The following is a 20,327-nucleotide window of genomic DNA, read 5'->3' as shown; positions in this document are numbered from 1 at the left end:
AGGAGGAAGCCAACTAATGTCGGCTCCACCACCCAGCCCGCACTGGTGGGCCTAGTTGAGGGTGGCGGCTTCTGGGTCAGGAACTGTGAAACCAGGCGGTGCCCAGCCACTGGGGGTAAGTAACACTGGGGGAGAGCAACAGTGGCGTAGTGGTTAAGAGCAGGTGCACTCTAATCTGAAGAGCCAGGTTTGATTCCCGGTTCTGCCACTTGAGCTGTGGAGGTTTATCTGGAGAACCAGGTTAGCCTGTGCACTCCAACACATGCCAGCTGGGTGAGCTGGGGCTAGTCGCAGTTCTTCCGAGTTCTCTCAGCCCCACCCACCTCACAGGGTGTTTGTTGTGGGTGGGGGAGGGAAAGAGATTGTGAGCCCCTTTGAGTCTCCTTACAGGAGAGAAAGGGGGGATATAAAGCCAAACTCCTCTTCCTCTTTCTCTTCTAACCCCCTGCGGGCACATTTGTTCTTTGCAGCAGTTGGCACCAGAGGAGGATTCACACACATGCCACTTCCTGACCAGAAATATCACAATATGAAAAAGAAATAAAGCCAACAAGGAAGCAAATAATACAAACTATTCATATGTCACTTGTCACCGATCAGAGATTTCAGACAGGGTGTAATTCTCTGTGATTCTCTGATTCTAGAGATCAGTGGATCTCTATGATTCTCCAACACTGTGATTCTCTGATTCCAACTCTGTGATTCTCTGATTCTAGAGATCAGTGGAAGTCAAAGGCTGCTTTGGAGGGCAGATTCTTTGGCATCGTATCTTTGCTGCGTTCTCTTCTTTCTCCCAAATGTTGTCCTCTGAAAATCTCTTGGCATTTCCAAAACTGGAGCTGGCAACTCCAAATTCAGACACGGCTCTCAGACAACCGGGCTAAATTTATATTATGCAAGAAACGGTAGCCAGCTAAGGAGATAGAACATGATATTTTTGCAACACCTTTATTAAAAAATAACAAATATTAGCATAGGTCTACTGATCAACATATTGTTTCCTCATACACACTACAGCCATACATTTATCATTTTGGGATGAAAATGTTCAAAATGGAGATAATGATCTGATTCTGAGAACATTTTTGTTCAGCTAATCACAGTGAAATCAAAGAGGGATTTGATAATGTTACGTATTTGCTGGTAGGGGCTGATGGGAATTGTAGTCCATAACATCTGGAGTGCCAAAGGTTCGCCACCACGGGTTTAGACTCTAGTCCAGCCTGCTGTTTCCTAATCATCTAACAAAGTGTCTTTGAATTTGAATTTCTTGTTACATTGAATTTCTTGTTACATTTCTGGTTTTCAACCCTGCGGCACAAATACAAAAGGAAAATTCAGGCGGGCCCTTCCCAGTACATCTTTCTATATGCATAGTAACAATTTGTGTTCTCTCCCCAAATGTGAGACACTTCTGAGTGTATATATGTGTGTGTGTGTGTGTGTGTGAATGTGTAGATGGAAGTCAAAACCCATTGGGTTGGATCCAAAGAGATACTCTTCCATGTGAAGAATCCATCTTCTACTTAAACCCGGCACTATCTACGAATCCATCAATCTATTCATCTATCTATCAGTCTATCTGTGTGTGTGTGTCTGTCTATCTATCATTTCTAATTCATGCTGAATATAGGTCTCTCTTCACCTTTCTAACATGAGAACACTATGCAAGAAAACAAAGGATTCTTGATCCAAAGGGGTTCATCTACCTGTCCAACATCAAGTGGAAATCTCAGAACTGCTACAGGATATGCATGTTACAGAACGGCACGTATACCTCTTGTGAAACCTCCAGTGCAAACATGATTGTCTATTTTCCTTCCATTCATGGCTCTTTGGATCCAACCCAATGTAAACAATAGATGAAGTATAGCTTTCGGGGCTCCTTTCATATGAAAGAAAGGTGCTTGTCTTCCGGAACGTGGTATGTCGATTTGTGCTCTTCGAAGAGTTTGGACAGCTCTTCCATGTATGTCCCGTGTAGCTCGTCCACCTCATCTTGGCTGGGATTCTTGTTCTTTTCAACATGGATGGGTTTTCCAACTGCAAACGACAAAGAGACACTGGCATCATGCGTATATACTAGTCATCTCTTCAAAGGTTGCCCACTGAGTTGCAAAATCGCTGGAGATTTCGAGAAGGAGTCTAAGAAGGGTGGGATTTGAGGAGGCACCTCAGCGGAGTACAATATCCACTTTTCCATGCAGCCATTTTCTCCTCAGGAAGTGATCTCTATGGAGATCAATTCTAATGCCAGGAAAATCTCCTGGCCACACCTGGAGGTTGGCAACTGTCTTGTGATGTTAGACAGAACAGGATCAATTGCGGGAACATTTCTGTGTTTACTTTATGTGAACACTGGGAAAAAAGAGAGATAAATATTTTTTAAAAGGTACTTTTTATTCAATGTGTTTGTATGCCCCTTGCCAACGACAGAATCCCAATGTAGCTTAAAATAAAACACAGGCCCCTTCCACACATGCAAAATAATGCGTTTTCAAACCACTTTCACAACTGTTTGCAAGTGGATTTTGCTATTCTGCACAGCTTCAAAGAGCACTGAAAGCAGTTTGAAAGTGCATTATTCTGCATGTGTGGAATGAGCCACAGAAAGCACTCAAAGTGACCACTGGTGTAATCAACAAAACCCCAGAATTTTTAACCTACAAATTTAATAACAGTCTGGCAATATTAAAACACATAAAATAGGACTCTGCCTATAGTGGGTTGCAATGGAGGAATCACAATTGTATTTTTCTCCACTCTTTTTATGTTCAGGTTTCTTTTTAAGAGAATGAAAACAAGGAGGGAGAAGAAGTGGTGGGCCATGCGAATAGCAGAGTGCGAGTAGCAGAGTAGCAGAGTACATGCGAGTAGCAGAATGCTGGACTAGATGGACTCTGGTCTGATCCAGCTGGCTTGTTCTTATGTTCTTAAGAGGAATTTGGATTTATATCCCCCCTTTCTCTCCTGTAAGGAGACTCAAAGGGACTTTCAATCTCCTTTCCTTTTGCCCCCCCTACAACAAACTCTCTGTGAGGTGGGTGGGGCTGAGAGAGCTCCGAAGAACTGTGACTAGCCCAAGGTCACCCAGCTGGCATGTGTTAAAGTGTACAAGCTAATCTGGTTCACCAGATAATCCTCCACAGCTCAAGTCACTTGGAACAAACAGATGTTTGTAAGTGAAGGCAAGATGTATGTGGTTTCATTACAACATGTGATCTTGGCTCCTATGTTACTGGGAGAGAAGGTATTTGCAGAGCGATATTTTCCATATTTTCCATATGGTTCTCCGTATGATTCCCCAGGAACCCCTTAAAAGTATGGAACACTGTTTATCGCCTTCCTGTGACTGTTACAATTATGACTGTTACAATTTTGACATTTTTGATATTTTAACACTTTATATCATTGTTTTATTGTTGGAATGTTGTTGGAATATCGAGTCCAACTTTGGTTGGGAAGGGTGGGATATGAATGTAATAAAACCAAAATAAATGGTGAGCTGCCCCGAGCTTGAAAGGGGAGGGGCACATATTAAATCCAATAAACTAAACTAAGGAATTGAGGGAGGCATGTGAGGTTCTCCCATCATGACTGCATCACAACCCTGCGAGGAAGGCCAGGATGAGATTGGGTGACTGATACAAGTTCACTCAACATATGTCAGGGCACAGTAGAGATTGGAACTAAAGACTCCAAGATTCTAGCCCACTATACAACACGACCTCTGGCTGTGGTTCTTTTTGGAAAAGGTGCACTAGATCCAGTCTTTGCTGTCTGATATTGATAACCTGTGCAAACTCAGTCTAGACCCTGTTGAAATGTCGAACTTGGAAGCTTCAAAGCACTGCAACGGGGCACGCCTCGGGGGTCAGCAAAGCCAAGAGGACATCGTCCTTCTCTCTGAACTTCATTCTAATCATGTTTGTCAGGCCTGGGCCGGCATCTTTTGTTTGGGACCGCTGCTGATCTATCGCTTTAAGCACCTTGTGCCAGGTGGGTCGGTGAAAGCGTGGGAAAGCCACCGAGACTGTGCAAGCAAGCTTTGAAACAATTACAGGTAATTGCTGCCTGTCAAATCTCGCCAGACAGTGTGGCCCTCCTTGAGCGAAAGTGATGGATAACTGGCATGATTCTGGCTGGGTCAGATTATAATATGCAGATCAAGAGAATCCAGTAGTAGAAATGCTCTCTCAGGGCATGAGGTTAATTCAGGGGTCCTAAATGTGGTGTCCCTTTCTTAGTACCCCCAACAGTTTTTAGAAAGTGGAAGGGGCCAGGTAGGGCTTCTGACAAGGACGTAGGTAAGGGGGGTGTTTCTCGGGTTCAACCCCCCCCTGCATGTCCAAAACTCCGCCCTCCGTTTGTGTTTTTTTTGTATTTTTAGTGTTTTTTTGTTTTTGGCCTGCAGGGGGCGCATTTTTTAGGCTAGCACCACCAAACTTTCCGGGATTGTTTGGGAGACTCTCCTGATGATAATACCCAGGTTTGGTGATGTTTGGTTCAGGGGTCCAAAGTTATGGACTCCCAAAGGGGGTGCCCAATCCCCCATTGTTTCCAATAGAAGATGGGGGCTACACTTTTGAGGGTCCATAACTTTGGATCTCTTGAACCAAACTTCACCAAACCTGGGTGGTATCATCAGGAGAGTCTCTTACTGATACCACCCAGGTTTTGTGAAGTCCAGGGGGTCCAAAGCTATGGACTCCCAAAAGGGGTGCCCCTATCCCCCATTGTTTCAAATGAGAGCTAATAGAAGATGGGGGCTACACTTTGGACCTATCAGAGCATATGTCTGATCTACAAAATCTAAATGACAGGTGTCATATGACCACCTCTGTATGACAGCCTCTTTCTGGAGCTAATTGGAAAGGTATTCTGATTGGTTGATGGAATGCATATAATGCAGCAGTGTGCTATGTACTGTGAGACTCTTGTCTTCCAGCCGTCTGGCGAAGCACTTTGACAGAGAGAGCAACATTGCTGTGAACTTAAGAAAGAAGGACCGCTTCTGGGAAGCTGATATAGCTGTGTGCGTCTCAGTTCCTGCTGTGTGTTCCAGTGTGAGTGTTGCGCAAACTCTGCTATCTGGGGTGTGAACCCCGCTTCAGTGCTGCACCCCTTAACAGGACCCCCTGAACCAAACTTCACCAAACCTGGGAGGTAACGTCAGGATAGTTTCCTAAAGATACCCTGAGAGTTTGGTGCTGCTAGTTTAATAATTGCACCCCTGACAGCAGGCACCCCCCAAATTTCCCCAGATTCTTCTTTTAAATCCACCCCCTTCAGCATGGATTTAAAGGGAGAATGTGAGGTCCCCAGTTTAAACATTGAAAGTGGTGCTGTTTCAGGGTGGGGGATAATCCACCCCAAACCAGCATCACTTTCAATGTTGTTTTAACTGGGGATCCCAGATTCTCCCTTTAAGGTGGATTTAAAAGGAGAATTTGGGCTCTCTAGTTTAAACACTGTTGAAAGTGATGCTGTGCTGTTTGGGGGTGGATTCCAGCATCAGTGGCCGCGGGGGGTGGGGTGCAAAACTCAGATTTTGCACCGGGCTCCATTTTCCCTAGCTATGCCTCTGCCCAGAGGGGAGGGCAGAAGGGGCTGCCGGCTGCTGGCTGGGAGCCCAGCTGGTGGGGGGCGGGGGAGGGCCGGGCAGGGGAGTCTGCTGTCCCTGGCCTCGGAGAGCTGCTTTTATAAGCACTGGGGCCAGGGGCGGGGCTTGGGGAGGCGTGGCCGTGCCCCAGGGGCGGGTGGGGTGTGGCCCCGCCCCCGAACCCCCCCATAAAAAATCTATACCTACGTCCCTGTGATTGGCCATTGGGATTTGACTGGCTGTGCAGATTTTTTTTAAAAAAACTTCCTTTGGCAACAGTTGCCATCCCAGCAGAAGGATCTTTATTGTGTGACTGGAGGTAAGCTATGGCAGCCATTTTGTGACTGGCTCCGCCTCCTATGGTAGCCATTTTGTGACTGGCTGTTGGGATTTTGCAAGAAGGCACCTCCACATAACTCTCCCTTATAGTTAGTAAACTCATTTATAATATACTCAACATTGAAGAAGAAGAAGAAGAGTTTGGATTTATATCCTCCCCCCTTTCTCTCCTGTAGGAGACTCAAAGGGGCTTACAATCTCCTTGCCCTTCCCCCCTCACAACAAACACCCTGTGAGGTAGGTGGGGCTGAGAGAGCTCTGAGAAGCTGTGACTAGCCCAAGGTCACCCAGCTGGCGTGTGTGGGAGTGTACAGGCTAATCTGAATTCCCCAGATAAGCCTCCACAGCTCAGGCGGCAGAGCGGGGAATCAAACCCGGTTCCTCCAGATTAGATACACGAGCTCTTAACCTCCTACGCCACTGCTGCTCCTCCTGGGTAAGTTCCATCTCCTACAGCAGCCATTTTGCGGCTGCACCCACCCCCCGTGTCAAAATTCTAAATATGCCCACAGGCTCGGAAATTTTGGGAGCCCTGGGTCAGTCAGTTGAAAACGCTGCTTGTGAAAAGGGTCAGGTGGTTGGTCCCGGAGATGGACTTACCCACGGTGTAGATCGGCCGTCGATACGGAAGCAGACCAAAGCTGTACTGGAAAACTCCTCTAGCATGGAAGAGCGGGAGGGAGACTTTCATGAACTTCTGCAGTAGTTCTTGGGTCCATCTCAGCCACGAACCCTTGGGGTTCTCCACTTGATCAAACAATTCATTCTCACCAAAGGAAAACACCGGGACAAGTGGTGCTCTGGAAGACAAGAATAGAAGAGGGTTAGTGTCCCACTACGATCTGGGGGACACAGGTTCGAATCCCCATTCTGCCACGGAAGCTTACTGGGTGACTTGGGCCAGTCACATACTCTCAGCCTAGCCTACCTCACTGGGCTGTTGTGAAGATAAGGGGGACTGATTTAGGCAGCTTTTCCCATTAGGGAAAAAAGGGGTGGGGTGTAAGTGGAGAAGCAAATAAGACAAATAAGTGGGTTCTAGATCAAATCAAGCTTGAGCTGTCCCTGGAAGCTAAAATGACTAAACTGTGGCTGTCATACTTTGGTCGAATAATGAGAAGACCAGAATCATTGGAAAATACAATAACGCTAGGAAAAGTGGAAGGCCCAACATGAGATGGAAACAGGAAGACCCAACATGAGATGGATGGACTCTATAGGAAGGGAAGGGAAAGGAGCTTGTAAGCCACCTTGAGTCTTCTTTCAGGAAAAGAAAGTTGGGGGTATACTGAATTAGCCAGCCATCTAGTTAAATTAGAGCCGTCGCCGCCGTCGTCACTCCTCCTCGTTGCCGGAATTAAGCCGCCGTTGCCGTTGCCGCTGTTGCCGTTAGATGGAGTCGATCGGTGATCAGATTCCTCCTCCTCCTCCTCCTCCTCCTACTACTACTACTACTACTACTACTACTACTACTACTACTACTACTACTACTATAAAAGAAGCCAGGGCCTCAGTTTGCAAAATCCACTTGGAAACAATTGTGAAAGCGAATCGAAACTGCATTATTCCGCATGTGAGGAAAAGGCCCTTGTTAGCAAGATGTAACCAAATGCATAGTAATGTAGACAAGTACCAGGAAAGGAAAGATTTCTTATTTCATCTCCATGTAAACTTGTATATAAAAAGCAACGGAGAATCTGTCTCTTCTCTGTTTTGCTCTGCTAAGTATATGATGGGAGTGTCTTGCTAAAATCGGTTCCCCACATTTGTATATCCTACAGTGTTCCATGTCACAGGTTTCTGTTTTGTTGGCATGTTCAGACAAAAGCTTATGACACTCCTATTGTTTTGAGAATTTTCCTGCAGACCAAGATGGCTACTTCCAGTCTTCGAAGACTACGTTGGCGCTAGTAGAGGGGTGATGGGTGTTTACTAGGTATGGAGACATGGGGAGTACCATCAGGAAATTACATCACTTCAGAAGAAAAACAAGAAGTGACATCACACCACTCTAGGAACCACCAGAAACTCTGTTGGGGATTCTCTCGCTTTGGATTCCCTGCTGTACACTGGGGTTGGGTTAGATGTCCTCTAAGATCCCTTTTGACACAAGGGCTCTGGGACTCACCCGTGTTCGAGAGCCAGGCGTACAAAGCCCTTTCGGTTGGCCAACAGCAGTGTGAAGGCTCCAGGCCGGGCATCCAGGGCTTCCTGAGCTCCGCCCACAGCAATGATGAGGACGTTCCCTCCTCCTGGCTTCTTTAGAACATAGGCTCCTGCTTCCTTGTCGGATGGGATGAAACCTGGGCACGAAAAGCATGCAAAGTGCTGGAGCAATAGGTTAACGAAAAACCCTCTTTGTGATTAAAAACGTATACCTTCCAGCAACACCAGAACAGTCAGCGTGGTGTTCGACTGAGGCCCGGCGCCTGGCTCCAAAGAGTTATGATTGCTATCGGGTTGGCAGCCAAGTGAATAATCAAGCGGTCCTCCCAGCCTGCTTACCTCCACTCATCAGGTAGTCCCGGAAGAAGGGGGCTTTGAACCAGAGGCTCAGCATCATCATATGGGGAGTCATCCCCGGAAAGAGCTTGGAAAACCCTGAGGCCTCTGTGCTGAAGTTGATGAAGGCTCCGGCCACCAGGACCCCGTGAGGATGGAAGCCGAAGACATAGTTCTTCTCAGGGTCCAACTCTGCTGTCTTCACCAGCTGTAAGACAAAAGCCATTGAGGATTCTTGCAGCTTCCTGCAGAGTCTAGCAAGTTGGCCTCTTTCAAAACCAAACAACTGACTCACACAAAGGGCATGTTGCCCCATCATGATTTCTTTGAGCGTGTGATTGGTCAAAAGAATAGTCCTATGCACCCCTACATTTGTTGCCCCTATTTAACATTTAAATTGCACTCTGTTTGCAAGACCTGAGCCACAAAAGGACATGGGCTGGCGGGCGGGGGGGGGGGGGGGAACCATGGGCAGCTATCAAACATTAATAGGAGGGAAAGGAATGTCCAGGGAATGGCTAGCAAAGTGGCAGGGGCAAGTTGCCCCGGAAGAGATCCAGGCCAAAAAGGTGCCCAAGAACAAATCTACACTACTCTGGCAGTGGAAAAAAATCAAATTCACAGCATAAGTGGATTCGCTTGCTGTGGAGAAACTGCGGAGCAACTGTGGAGTGACAGCGGGGCTGGAGGAAATACGTCCGTACAAGAAATCTTGCCACGGGTACAATTCACCACCACCACGTGGCAAACACCTTGTGCGTAATACACCATTGATTCATAGGGTCACCATGATTTGGAGGGGACTCAACAGCGCTTAACCCGCACACGACTAGCATAGCTTTGGGAAAGGGAATTTCTTTCCCCAAAACACACTTTTAAAGACAATAGCAGGGCAGATACGCTTGAATCGGTCACCTCAAATAAGCACTCTTAAGAGCGAATTCGTTCCTCCTCTAATGGATTGTCCATCTGTTCCCAAACATCATTATTGGTGCAGATATTTGAGCATCTTCTCCTAATGAGGCATGCTTAGAACATGCTGTCTTCCTTCTGCCTCATTACTAGAGTCCACATGAGGGTCACATTTGTTGGTTTTTCTGTATAATCAGGGGTGTCTCCATATTTGTGTCACAGGATTCTGCCGTCAGCATTTCCCCACAAAGTAGATTGCTGCGTCAATAGGCCTAATCATTTGTTATGAAAATGACAGGTAGAAATATATTTTGCAGCTGCTTTCTAGATTTTGGGAGGGGAAACGTTTTCTTTTGCGTCTCCAGGGGGATTATTCAAGACATTCTGTCTTGCACTATCCCTTTGGTGTGAACATTGCAGCTCTTGGGGGAATTTCCTTCCTGCTCCTTCTCCCACCACCCCTCGCACGCGCCTCCACTTCTCCATCTTGCAACCATGAGGGCAGAATGCAGGTCCTGTTTTTCTTGCTGTCCTAGTTATACTAGATTAGGGAACTACGTTCACCTTATCCTATCTAGAAATGGAGTTCCTACAATTTATTTTATTTTATTATTTATTTATTGGTCTTATAGACCGCCCTCCCCTGGAGGGCTCAGGGCGGTGAACAACCATATATAAACAACAACCATCAAATAAAAACAGCACAGAATAAAATAAAACAGGAACCATATAAAAGCAGTCAGTCATCAGGAGCAGCAGTGGCGTAGGAGGTTAAGAGCTCGTGTATCTAATCTGGAGGAACCGGGTTTGATTCCCAGCTCTGCCGCCTGAGCTGTGGAGGCTTATCTGGGGAATTCAGATCAGCCTGTACACTCCCACACACGCCAGCTGGGTGACCTTGGGCTAGTCACAGCTTCTCGGAGCTCTCTCAGCCCCACCTACCTCACAGGGTGTTTGTTGTGAGGGGGGAAGGGCCAGGAGATTGTCAGCCCCTTTGAGTCTCCTGCAGGAGAGAAAGGGGGGATATAAGTCCAAACTCTTCTTCTTCTTCTTCTTTATCATCCCACCCCCTCCCCACCCTATACCACAATGGTGGCGAACCTTTGGCACTCCAAATGTAATGGACTACTATTCCCATCAGCCCCTGCCAGCATGGCCAATTGGCCATGCTGGCAGAGGCTGATGGGAATTGTAGTCCATAACATCTGGAGTGCCAAAGGTTTGCCACCACGGCTATAGCATATAAGTTTGAACAGAAAAAAAGGCTCTGAGCGATTTTGCACCTACGCATACCTGGGTTGGTTGGGACTCTGCTGCACACACATAAACCTTGTGATCTCTGCTACACACCTGGATCAAAATCTGACTGGTTCTTAAGGGACAAAAAATTCTTGAATTCCAGCAAGGGTGGCACAATGGAAATTAGCTAGCCCCATTGCCCAGCCAGGTGTGCTGCAGGGCCAGGGAAACGGTTCAGCGGCCAACCACTTTCCCGCCCAGGACTGACACACAAGATGAATCCCAAAACTCTCTGAGGGGCATCCATTTTGTGGGAAGCAGTGTCTTGCTCTTATGGCAGCCTTTGGCCCCTGTGTCTTTGTAGCACTCAACCTGGATAGCTTTAAAAAGGGCTTGGACAGATTGATGGAGGAGAAGTCGATCTCTGGCTCCCAATCTTGATCCTCCTTGATCTGAGCTTGCAAATGCCTTAGCAGACCAGGTGCTCAGGAGCAGCAGCAGCAGAAGGCCCTTGCTTTCACATCCTGCATGTGAGCTCCCAAAGGCACCTGGTGGGCCACTACGAGTAGCAGAGTGCTGGACTAGATGGACTCTGGTCTGATCCAGCAGGCTAGTTCTTATGTTCTTATGTTCTTTAGTGGGAGGTGGGGTCCGACTGTTTGCAGTATATGTGGTGAATAAAGGGAATTTCTACATTCAGAGGCAGTATAGCCTCTGAATCACAGTGTCAGGAGCTGTGGCGTATCTACAGAAAACAGTGCCCAGGGCAAGCACCGAAATCGTCCCCCCCCCTGGGAAAAATCTGACAGGTGGCAGATCTTTCTGGTCTTTCTGGTGGCCAGATCTACCCACTGCTTTCAACCATGGGTAGACCAGCTCTGCGACTGAAAGCAATGGGGAAATTTGGTCACTGGAGGTCAGGTCCACCCGTTCTTCTTAATGGTGAGCAAACCAGTTCTCCAAGCAGCAGCCAGAGGTGGAGGCGGGTGGGGCACAGCCTGGAGGAGGACGTGTGGCAGCTTCCTGCCTTGCAAAAGGGCAGCTGGAGCACCCCCAGGCAAATAGCGCCCAGAGCACACGCTCTGGCTTGCCCCTCCCTAGATACACCAGTGGTCAGAGGCAACATCAGGGAATGCCTTGGCCTCTATGCCCTACTGTTGACCCTCCAGAGCAGGAGTCTGCAACCTGCGGCTCTCCAGATGTTCATGGACTACAATTCCCATCAGCACCTGCCAGCATGGCCAATTGACAACATTGGCAGGGGATGATCAGAATTGTAGTCCATGAACATCTGGAGAGCCGCAGGTTGCAGACCCCTGCTCCAGAGTAACTGCTTGGTCGCTGTGTGGGTCAGGATACTTGATTAGATGGACTGGGAGCAGCAGTGGCGTAGGAGATTAAGAGCTCGTGTATCTAATCTGGAGGAACCGGGTTTGATTCCCAGCTCTGCCGCCTGAGCTGTGGAGGCTTATCTGGGGAATTCAGATTAGCCTGTGCACTCCCACACACGCCAGCTGAGTGACCTTGGGCTAGTCACAGCTTCTCTGAGCTCTCTCAGCCCCACCTACCTCACAGGGTGTTTATTGTGAGGGGGGAAGGCCAAGGAGATTGTCAGCCCCTTTGAGTCTCCTGCAGGAGAGAAAGGGGGGATATAAATCCAAACTCTTCTTCTTCTCCTCTTCTTCTTGTGTTCCATATTCCAAGCTAGTCAACCTCTAAATCCCAGTGCCAGGTGGCAACATCAGGGGAAGGCCTGAGTTGTTGAACCTTCCTCTGGCTATCGTGGAAGTCAGGATACTGGACTAGATGGACGCTCACTGGTCAGATCCAGAAGGGCTCTTCTGAGGTTCTCATCAGGGAAAGGTCTCAGCCTGTATGCCCTATTGTTGAACCTCCAGAAGAACTGGTTGGCCACTGCGTGAGACAGGATGCTGGACTAGATGGACCCTCACTGGTCAGATCCAGAAGGGCTCTTCTGAGGTTCTCATCAGTTAAGGGTCTCAGCCTGTATGCCCTATTGTTGAACCTCCAGAAGAACTGGTTGGCCACTGTGTGAGACAGGGTGCTGGACTAGATGGACCCTCACTGGTCAGACCCAGAAGGGCTCTTCTGAGGTTCTCACGTCTCAGCCTGTATGCCCTATTGTTGAACCTCCAGAAGAACTGGTTGGCTACTGTGTGAGACAGGATGCTGGACTAGATGGACCCTCACTGGTCAGACCCAGAAGGGCTCTTCTGAGGTTCTCATCAGGGAAGGGTCTCAGCCTGTATGCCCTATTGTTGAACCTTTAGAAGAACTGGTTGGCCACTGTGTGAGACAGGATGCTGGACTAGATGGACCCTCACTGATCAGACCCAGAAGGGTTCTTCTGATGTTCTTACCAGGGGAAAGCCCTCACCCTGTATGCCCTGTTGCTGAGCCTCCAGAGGAACTAGTTAGCCACTGTGTGAGACAGGATGCCAGACTAGATGGACCACTGGTCTGATCCAGCAGCGCTCTTCTGACGTGCTTGCCTCTAGGCAGAAGACCATTTTCACATGAGAGCATTTTCTCAAGATGTCAATGCAAAGGACTGAATTTCAGAGGGGGAGCTACGTGAGAGAGCAAACTCCAAGACACTCCGCCCCCACCTCTTTCCAAAGCTGCGGCCCTGATAAACGTGTTTGCTCTTCAGGTAGCCCGGCCGGCTTTGTTTTGGCAGACAATCGTGTGCTTTGCATCGGTTGCGGCCCTGTTCCAAGCCAGCCCAGCACGTGAACAAAAAGTGATTTTGCCCGGCTGGTATCACGTTGAAACCAAACATCCAGACCAAGGCGAGGGCACGTGTCCCTCAAAGCATTCCGGGTCATTAGCTGCTTTCAGTGACTGGAATTTTTTTTTAAAAGAATTGACTGATATTCCCTTACGACGTGCTGCTTTCACCCCCGTCCCAAGTTTCAAAAAAGAGAACATTTGAAGGGGAGTCAAACAAGGAGGGATGCCAAACTCCAGGTGAGGCAGGGAGATCTTCCAAAATTAGAATCGATCTACAGGAGACCAAGGCCCCTTCCGCACGTGCAGAATAATGCACTTTCAGTCCACTTTCACAATTGTTTGCAAGTGAGTTTCGCTATTCTTCACAGTAAAAGCCAGCTGCAAAGCGCATCGAAAGTGCATTATTCTGCACGTGCGGAAGGGGCCAAAGATTCATTGGTCACTTTATTTTTTGTTATTTATAGTCTGCTCTTTCCCCTCAGACTCAAGGTTAGACTGCACAGGGTGAGTAAATATAACCAACAGGACAGGACATTTAGTAAACAATGAAACAGGATTTGGGGTGTAGAGCCAACCAGTAGTCTAGAAAACAGAACTGAAGCAAAGTACACGTTTAGCATGACACACTAAATGAAGCAAAGTTACACAGCAGGATACAATTTATAGCAAATTATATCCAGTACTGTAGACCACAGTGCCTAATAATTTATCCAAGTAACTTATGTGGATCATTTTGTACAGTGTGACCTGTTTATCTGCATAGAAAAATTCTCTTGAATAATCCCCCTGGAGGGGGGACGGCGGTCTATGGCACTATATATCCCAGTGAAGACCCTCCCTTCCCCAAACTTCTTTGTTCTGCATTGGTTAGACCTCACCTGGAATATCATGTACAGTTCTGAGTGCCGCAATTCAAGAAGAATATTGACAAACTAGAACGGGTCCAGAGGAGGGCAACCAAAATGATCAAGGGTCTGGAATCCATGCCCTACGAGGACAGACTTAGGGAGCTGGGGATGTTTAGTCTGGACAAGCAAAGGTTAAGGGGGGACATGATATCTGAAGGGATGCCATGTTGATGAGGGAGCAAGCTTGTTTTCTGCTGCCTCAGAGATTATGCCCAGGAGTCATGGGTTCAAGGTGCAGGAAAAGAGATTCCACCTAAACTTCAGGAAAAACTTCCTGACAGTAAGGGCTGTTCGGAGCAGCAGTGGCGTAGGAGGTTAAGAGCTTGTGTATCTAATCTGGAGGAACCGGGTTTGGTTCCCAGCTCTGCCGCCTGAGCTGTGGAGGCTTTCTCTGGGTTAGTTGAAAGACAGACAGGGGGCCTTTCCCCACTTCCCTTAAGCCCCGCGCTACTCGAGGAGAGTAGCGCGGGGTCCCTCGGCACTCCCCATTGAGAGGGGCGGTGACAGCGCAGCCGCCCCGAAGCTGCTGCTGTCGCGCCCCTCAGCGCTCAGCATCCCAGGCGCTCTTCTCAACGGTGCCTTTGATGGCCCCGTGGGGACGGCCAGGCGCGCGCCTGGGATGCTGCGCGCTGAGAGCAGCGCGCAGCATAGAGGGGAAGGACGAAAGTGGGGAAAGGCCCAGGGAACTCAAGACATCTCCTGCCTTGGAAGGGGTTATATTTCCCTCAAAAAGCCAGGTTTGCTGCCCAAGAGAGCTGCTGGACACAGGGGTCACTTCAGAGCAGCAGTGGCCTAGGAGGTTGAGAGCTCATGTATCTAATCTGGAGGAACCGGGTTTGATTCCCCGCTCTGCCGCCTGAGCTGTGGAGGCTTATCTGGGGAATTCAGATTAGCCTGTACACTCCCCCACACGCCAGCTGGGTGACCTTGGGCTAGTCACAGCTTCTTGGAGCTCTCTCAGCCCCACCTACCTCACAGAGTGTTTATTGTGAGGGGGGAAGGGCAAGGAGATTGTCAGCCCCTTTGAGTCTCCTACAGGAGAGAAAGGGGGGATATAAATCCAAACTCCTCCTCCTCCTCCTCCTCTTTTTCTTTTTCTTTTTCTTTTTCTTTTTCTTTTTCTTTTTCTTCCTCTTTTTCTTTTTCTTCCTCTTCCTCTTCCTCTTCCTCCTCTTCTCCTTCTCCTTTTCCTTCTCCTTCTCCTTCTTCTCCTTCTCCTTCTCCTTCTTCTCCTTCTCCTTCTCCTTCTTCTTCTCCTTCTTCTTCTCCTTCTTCTTCTTCTTCTTCTTCTTCTCCTTCTTCTCCTTCTTCTTCTTCTTCTTCTTCTTCTTCTTCTTCTTCTTCTTCTTCTTCTTCTTCTTCTTCTTCTTCTTCTTCTTCTTCTTCTTCTCCTCCTTCTCCTTCTTCTCCTTCTCCTTCTTCTTGAAAACCAGGTGTCTGTGGTGGTTCAGAGTGCTCTTGCCCATTCCTGGTTCAGTCAGATCTAGCCACAATGATCCATGCTTCAGTTACATCCAGGTTGGACTGCTGCAATTTGCTCTTCTTGGGGCTGCCCTTGGAAAGTGTGTGGAAGCTGCAGATAGTGCAGAATGACAGGGCTGGACTGTTGGCTGGGGCCGGCTAGCCGGAGCACCGTGGGCCCAACGCTGTATTTCTGTCAGTTTTCCCAAAATGTATTTCAGGGGTCATTCTACTGAGCTATGGCATGACCACAAAATGGTGGCCAGGATGCGTTTTTGAAGGGGTAAGTGTGGACAGGTGGGGTTTTTTGAAAACATGTTTTCAGGGGCTTCGTTGGAGTTTTTTAATTGTGTTTTTAAATTGCTGTTTCATTTATATTGTTTTTCTTTGAGTTTTACAAAAAAATCGTTTTGTTTATATTGTAAGCTGCAAAGGGAGAATGGCAGCCAATACCGTGTTTCCCCGAAAATAAGACAGTGTCTTATATTAATTTTTGCTCCCAAAGATGCGCTATGTCTTATTTTCAGGGGATGTTTTATTTTTCTGTGTTCTGTTCGGCGGGCATGCTTCCAAACAAAAACTTTGCTATGTCTTACTTTTGGGGGATGCCTTATATTTCGCACTTCAGCAAAACCTCTACTATGTCTTATTTTCTGGGGATGTCTTATATTTGGGGAAACAGGGTAGATGTTTTAAATAATTAAAACTTGTCCTTACCCTTAGAAGACAATCTGATTCTGACAAAATGTAGCTACAAAAGGCTCCAGGCCCTGATCCTCCTGTGGCAGGAAATCAGCTTCTATATGGAGATGATTTGAAAGATCCCATGTTTGCCCTTGGTTAAACAGGTACGGGAGTTTGGGGGTTGTGTTTCTAAAAACCTGCACAACCTACTTTGTATTCCGTAGCCTAGAACTGAAGCCTCTCTTAAATAACTTTTAACTGTCTTAAAAAAAAAAATAACAACAACCATATGCTTCACCTCATTTACTTGAAACAGTTCTGGACTGTTTAGCAACTTTGCTCTTTAAACTATTGCATTTTTGACCCTGGTCCAAGGTCAGAACAACTCTCGTTCTTTCAAAGGCCGGGAAACCCTGGCTTGTAAAATCTGTTTTGTTTCATTCCAGAATCACCTCTGCGGAGAACGGGAAGGAAGCGAGAGGAGTTTATATTTTACACACTTTCCTTAGCCAAGTGAACTGTGTTTTGTATTTGGTAGCGGTGTCCAACGTTTAAAGAGCTTTGGATCCAATGATTACATAAGACCCAGGAGGTGGAGAGGGGGCTGTTTCTCCACTAAACTACATCCATAGAGAGGAGGAGATCTGATGAAGCTGGGGTTACCAACCTCCATGTGACAGCTGGAGATCCCCGGAGGCAGTGGTGGGATCCATTTTAGTAACAGGTTCCCATGGTGGTGGGATTCAAACTGTGGCCTAGCGCCAATGGGGATGGGCGGGGCATGACGGGGCGGGGGCGGGCATTCCGGGGGCGGGGCTGTGGCAAGGACACAGCCACTGCGCCGGTTCTTGGGCGGGAAACGAATGCACGCAGGCGCAGGCTGCCACGCACGCCGGTGCACCTCCTGCTAGACTGCTTCAAGTTCTGCGCGCTACTGCAGAGAGGAGGGGCGTAACTAAGGCAAAAATCACGTGGCAAAATCACCCATTCGTAACCCCCTCTCGGCACACACAAATAATTAGTCACCTGCTCTTGGGAACCTGTGAGAACCTGCTGGATCCCACCTCTGCCCGGAGGTTACAACTAATCGCCAAGTTATTTATTTATTTCCTTGTTTAGATTTATTCCCCGCCCTCCACAACAGTCTCAGAATGGGTTACAATAAAAACCGTAATGAGCTCCTTCCCACAACAATATTAAGATCTCTCAAAAACCCAATCCTAAAACCAGAAAATATTTTAAAAACTCCCACCCCAACCACCCCTAAAAATGGGGAGGCGAGTATGCGGGACACCTCAAGCCCCGCCCCTATCTGAGTGGCAGTGGAATCAGCCAAATGCCTGGGCAAAGCATTTTTCATTACCAAACATCTTTTTTGGGGTCTTTGCCAGGCACTGAAACTCCAGGAGGGTAGGCGCCTGGCAGACCTCTGGTGGAAGGGTTTTGCAGAGCTCAGGGGCCACTGTTGAGAAGGACTTTGAGCTGCCCACATCCTTTCATCTCTGAAGGGTGTAGCATAGCCAGGAGCCTCCCACCCGGATCTCACCCCCAGGCAGCAGGAATATAATGGGCAGGTGCAATCTCTCAAGCTCCACCTCCAAAAGTTTTAGGAATTTCTCAGCCAGGAGCTGAAAACCCTGCTCAGAGTTGGTAAATTTCCGGAGAGCAGGACTTGGGGCAGAACGGAATCTTGGTGGGGTGTCATGCTGTAGATTCCACCTCCAAGAGAACTGACCTCCATAGCCTAGAGTAATTCAGGGGGAATCTCCGGCCCCCTCCTGGAAGTTGGCAGCCCTACGCCTTGCCCCGTGAAGGGCTGTGCCCCAACGTCCTACCAGCTTGATGTCTTTTTATTCTTCTGCTCGAAAACGGGTGTGATGGTGTGATGCTAAGCAGAGTTTCTCCTATATGAGCCCATACGTTTCAGCAGCCACAGACATGAACAGCTTTGCACAGGACTGCGAGGTATCTGGACACAGAACTCAACAGGCAGAGAAGAGCATTGTGAAGAGTTAATCCTGGTGGGGGGTGTTACCAGAGGTGGGATCCAGCAGGTTCTCACCAGTTCCCGAGAGTGGGTTACTAATTATTTGTGTGTGCCAAGAGGGGGTTGCTAATTGGGTCCGCTTTTCCGTTAGAAATTCCATTAGGTCCAAAAATCATGAAGTCCTATTGTTTCCTATGTGGCTGGTTAGTGAAGGTAGAAAACGGGATCATTCTCCCTGTTGGGCTGTTTTAAAAACATGTTTTAGAAATATGGTAAAGTTCCTTGTTTAAGGAAAGTATCCTTCTTTTGATTTCTAGAAACAAAATGAAGTATTTGAAAGTATTCGGCAGGCAGTCAATTAGAGGAGAAGTAGTTGTTTCTGTTGGCAGTAGACGATAGGACTTGCTATAATGAGTTTAAATTATGGACAGAAAGATACCAGCTGGAAATTAGGAACTTTTTTTTTTACAGTAAGAGTTTTTTAGAAGTAACAGAGAAATTATTAATGCCCCACCCCCGGAATGCCCGGCCACGCCCCCGTCGTGCCCCGCACAGCCCCATTGGCGCTACGCCACTGTTTGAATCCCACCACCATGGGAACCTATTACTAAAATTTTTGGATCCCACCACTGGGTGTTACTAGATAGAGTTGCCAACTCCAGCTTGGGAAATTCCTGGATATTTTGAGGGCGGAGCCTGAGGAAGGTGGGGTTTGGAGAGGGAATAATTCCATAAAGGCCGCCCTCTAAAGCATCCGTTTTCTCTGGGGGGAACTTATCTCTGTAGTCTGGGAGTTAGTTCTGGGAGATCTCCAGGACCCCTCAAAGGTTGGCAACTCTAATACCGGGGGGGGCCAGCATCAGGATTGTCTGAATGTTTTTGGAACTGGAGATGCCAGGGATTGAACATGGGACTTTATGCATGTTAAGCAGTTGCTGTTCCACCAAGCCACAAGCCCTCTCCATGGCTCTCCAGAGATCTTGCACATTGCCTTCTGACTGGTCCTTTTGACTGGAGATGCTGGGAATCAATCCTGGGATCATCTGCATGTCGAACAGATGTTCTACCACTGAGCCACAGCCCCTATCCATGTGTCAGCATGCTCAGGGGATAGTACCAGAGCTAAAACGAGTCCTCTGAGATAGCTCACACTTCTTGGGCCTCTCCAAGGGCACTGAGGAGTCAAAGGTCCCAAATAGGTTCTCTGGATTAATTTTTAACATTATGTGCCCAGCACATAAACAAACGGAAATAGATTCAAAACCCGTGAGGTTCACCGAGCGGATTTGGTCAAGGAAAACGCAAATGCTACATATGTAGTTGATTGTTTGTTTCTATCCTCCCTTTCCTTCTATGGCTGCCAATATGTTTCTCCCATCTGTTTTATCTTTGCATCAGCCCTGCAGGGTAGGCTGAGCTGAGAAAGGGGGAACGGCAGCATGCCGAAAGAAACAGGGAGGGGATTTCAACTCAAGTCTAAATAGTTACGGCCTTCAATTTTACCCATGATGCTACATTAATATTTTTGAAATCTGAATAATCGAATATTAAATGGAAGTCCAAAAGTCAGTTGATTTTGCTAGTCAAATTCTTAACAAATACTGCCAAGTGTGTCAGCAAATTCCTATTTCGTTGCCTTGGTTAACCAGTCTTTATTTTGATTTTCATCCTGCTCTACCCCAGCCAGAGAACAGGCTCAGGATGGCTCCCAACATAATATAATGCACATGATCTTATATACAAGCATAAATTAATATAATACACTATAATTATTAAAATGCTCATCCTGATCAATATGCAAGTTGTCATTCAAAAATGAGAACGTTTGGAGCCTCATCCTGCCATATCTTTTCCCAAAGTTCCCTGCGTGAAGATGTGATCCTTATCAAAAAGTCCCCTGTGATATAAATAACTGTAGTGTGATAACTGAATTTTGTAA

At 47.6% G+C, this 20,327-nt stretch overlaps 1 protein-coding gene across 3 annotated transcripts in view; it reads right to left on the bottom strand.

Annotated features, from left to right (window-relative positions):
* Positions 1 to 932: 932 nt before the first annotated feature.
* The window catches only part of MOGAT2 (monoacylglycerol O-acyltransferase 2), a 51,214-nt gene continuing 31,819 nt past the window's right edge, over positions 933 to 20,327 (bottom strand). For 2 of the 3 annotated variants that reach the window (XR_007244221.1, XR_007244220.1), the window contains exons 3-7: positions 8,447 to 8,651; positions 8,070 to 8,244; positions 6,542 to 6,741; positions 1,200 to 2,043; positions 933 to 1,140 (exon numbers count right to left, since the gene is read on the bottom strand). Coding sequence is in view for 1 of the 3 variants with exons in the window: in XM_048492908.1 (XP_048348865.1) it covers positions 1,889 to 2,043; positions 6,542 to 6,741; positions 8,070 to 8,244; positions 8,447 to 8,651 (735 nt within the window). In the remaining 2 variants the exon portion in view is untranslated. Of the gene's footprint in view, positions 2,044 to 6,541; positions 6,742 to 8,069; positions 8,245 to 8,446; positions 8,652 to 20,327 lie in introns of all 3 variants that reach the window. The other variant, XM_048492908.1, reaches the window with a different exon arrangement.

The sequence above is a fragment of the Sphaerodactylus townsendi genome, linkage group LG04 (genome assembly GCF_021028975.2).
Source record: "Sphaerodactylus townsendi isolate TG3544 linkage group LG04, MPM_Stown_v2.3, whole genome shotgun sequence".
In the NCBI taxonomy this organism is placed as follows: Eukaryota; Metazoa; Chordata; class Lepidosauria; order Squamata; family Sphaerodactylidae; genus Sphaerodactylus; species Sphaerodactylus townsendi.
The sequence above is the reverse complement of the archived record's forward strand: the minus strand, read 5'-3'. Positions and strand labels throughout refer to the sequence as shown.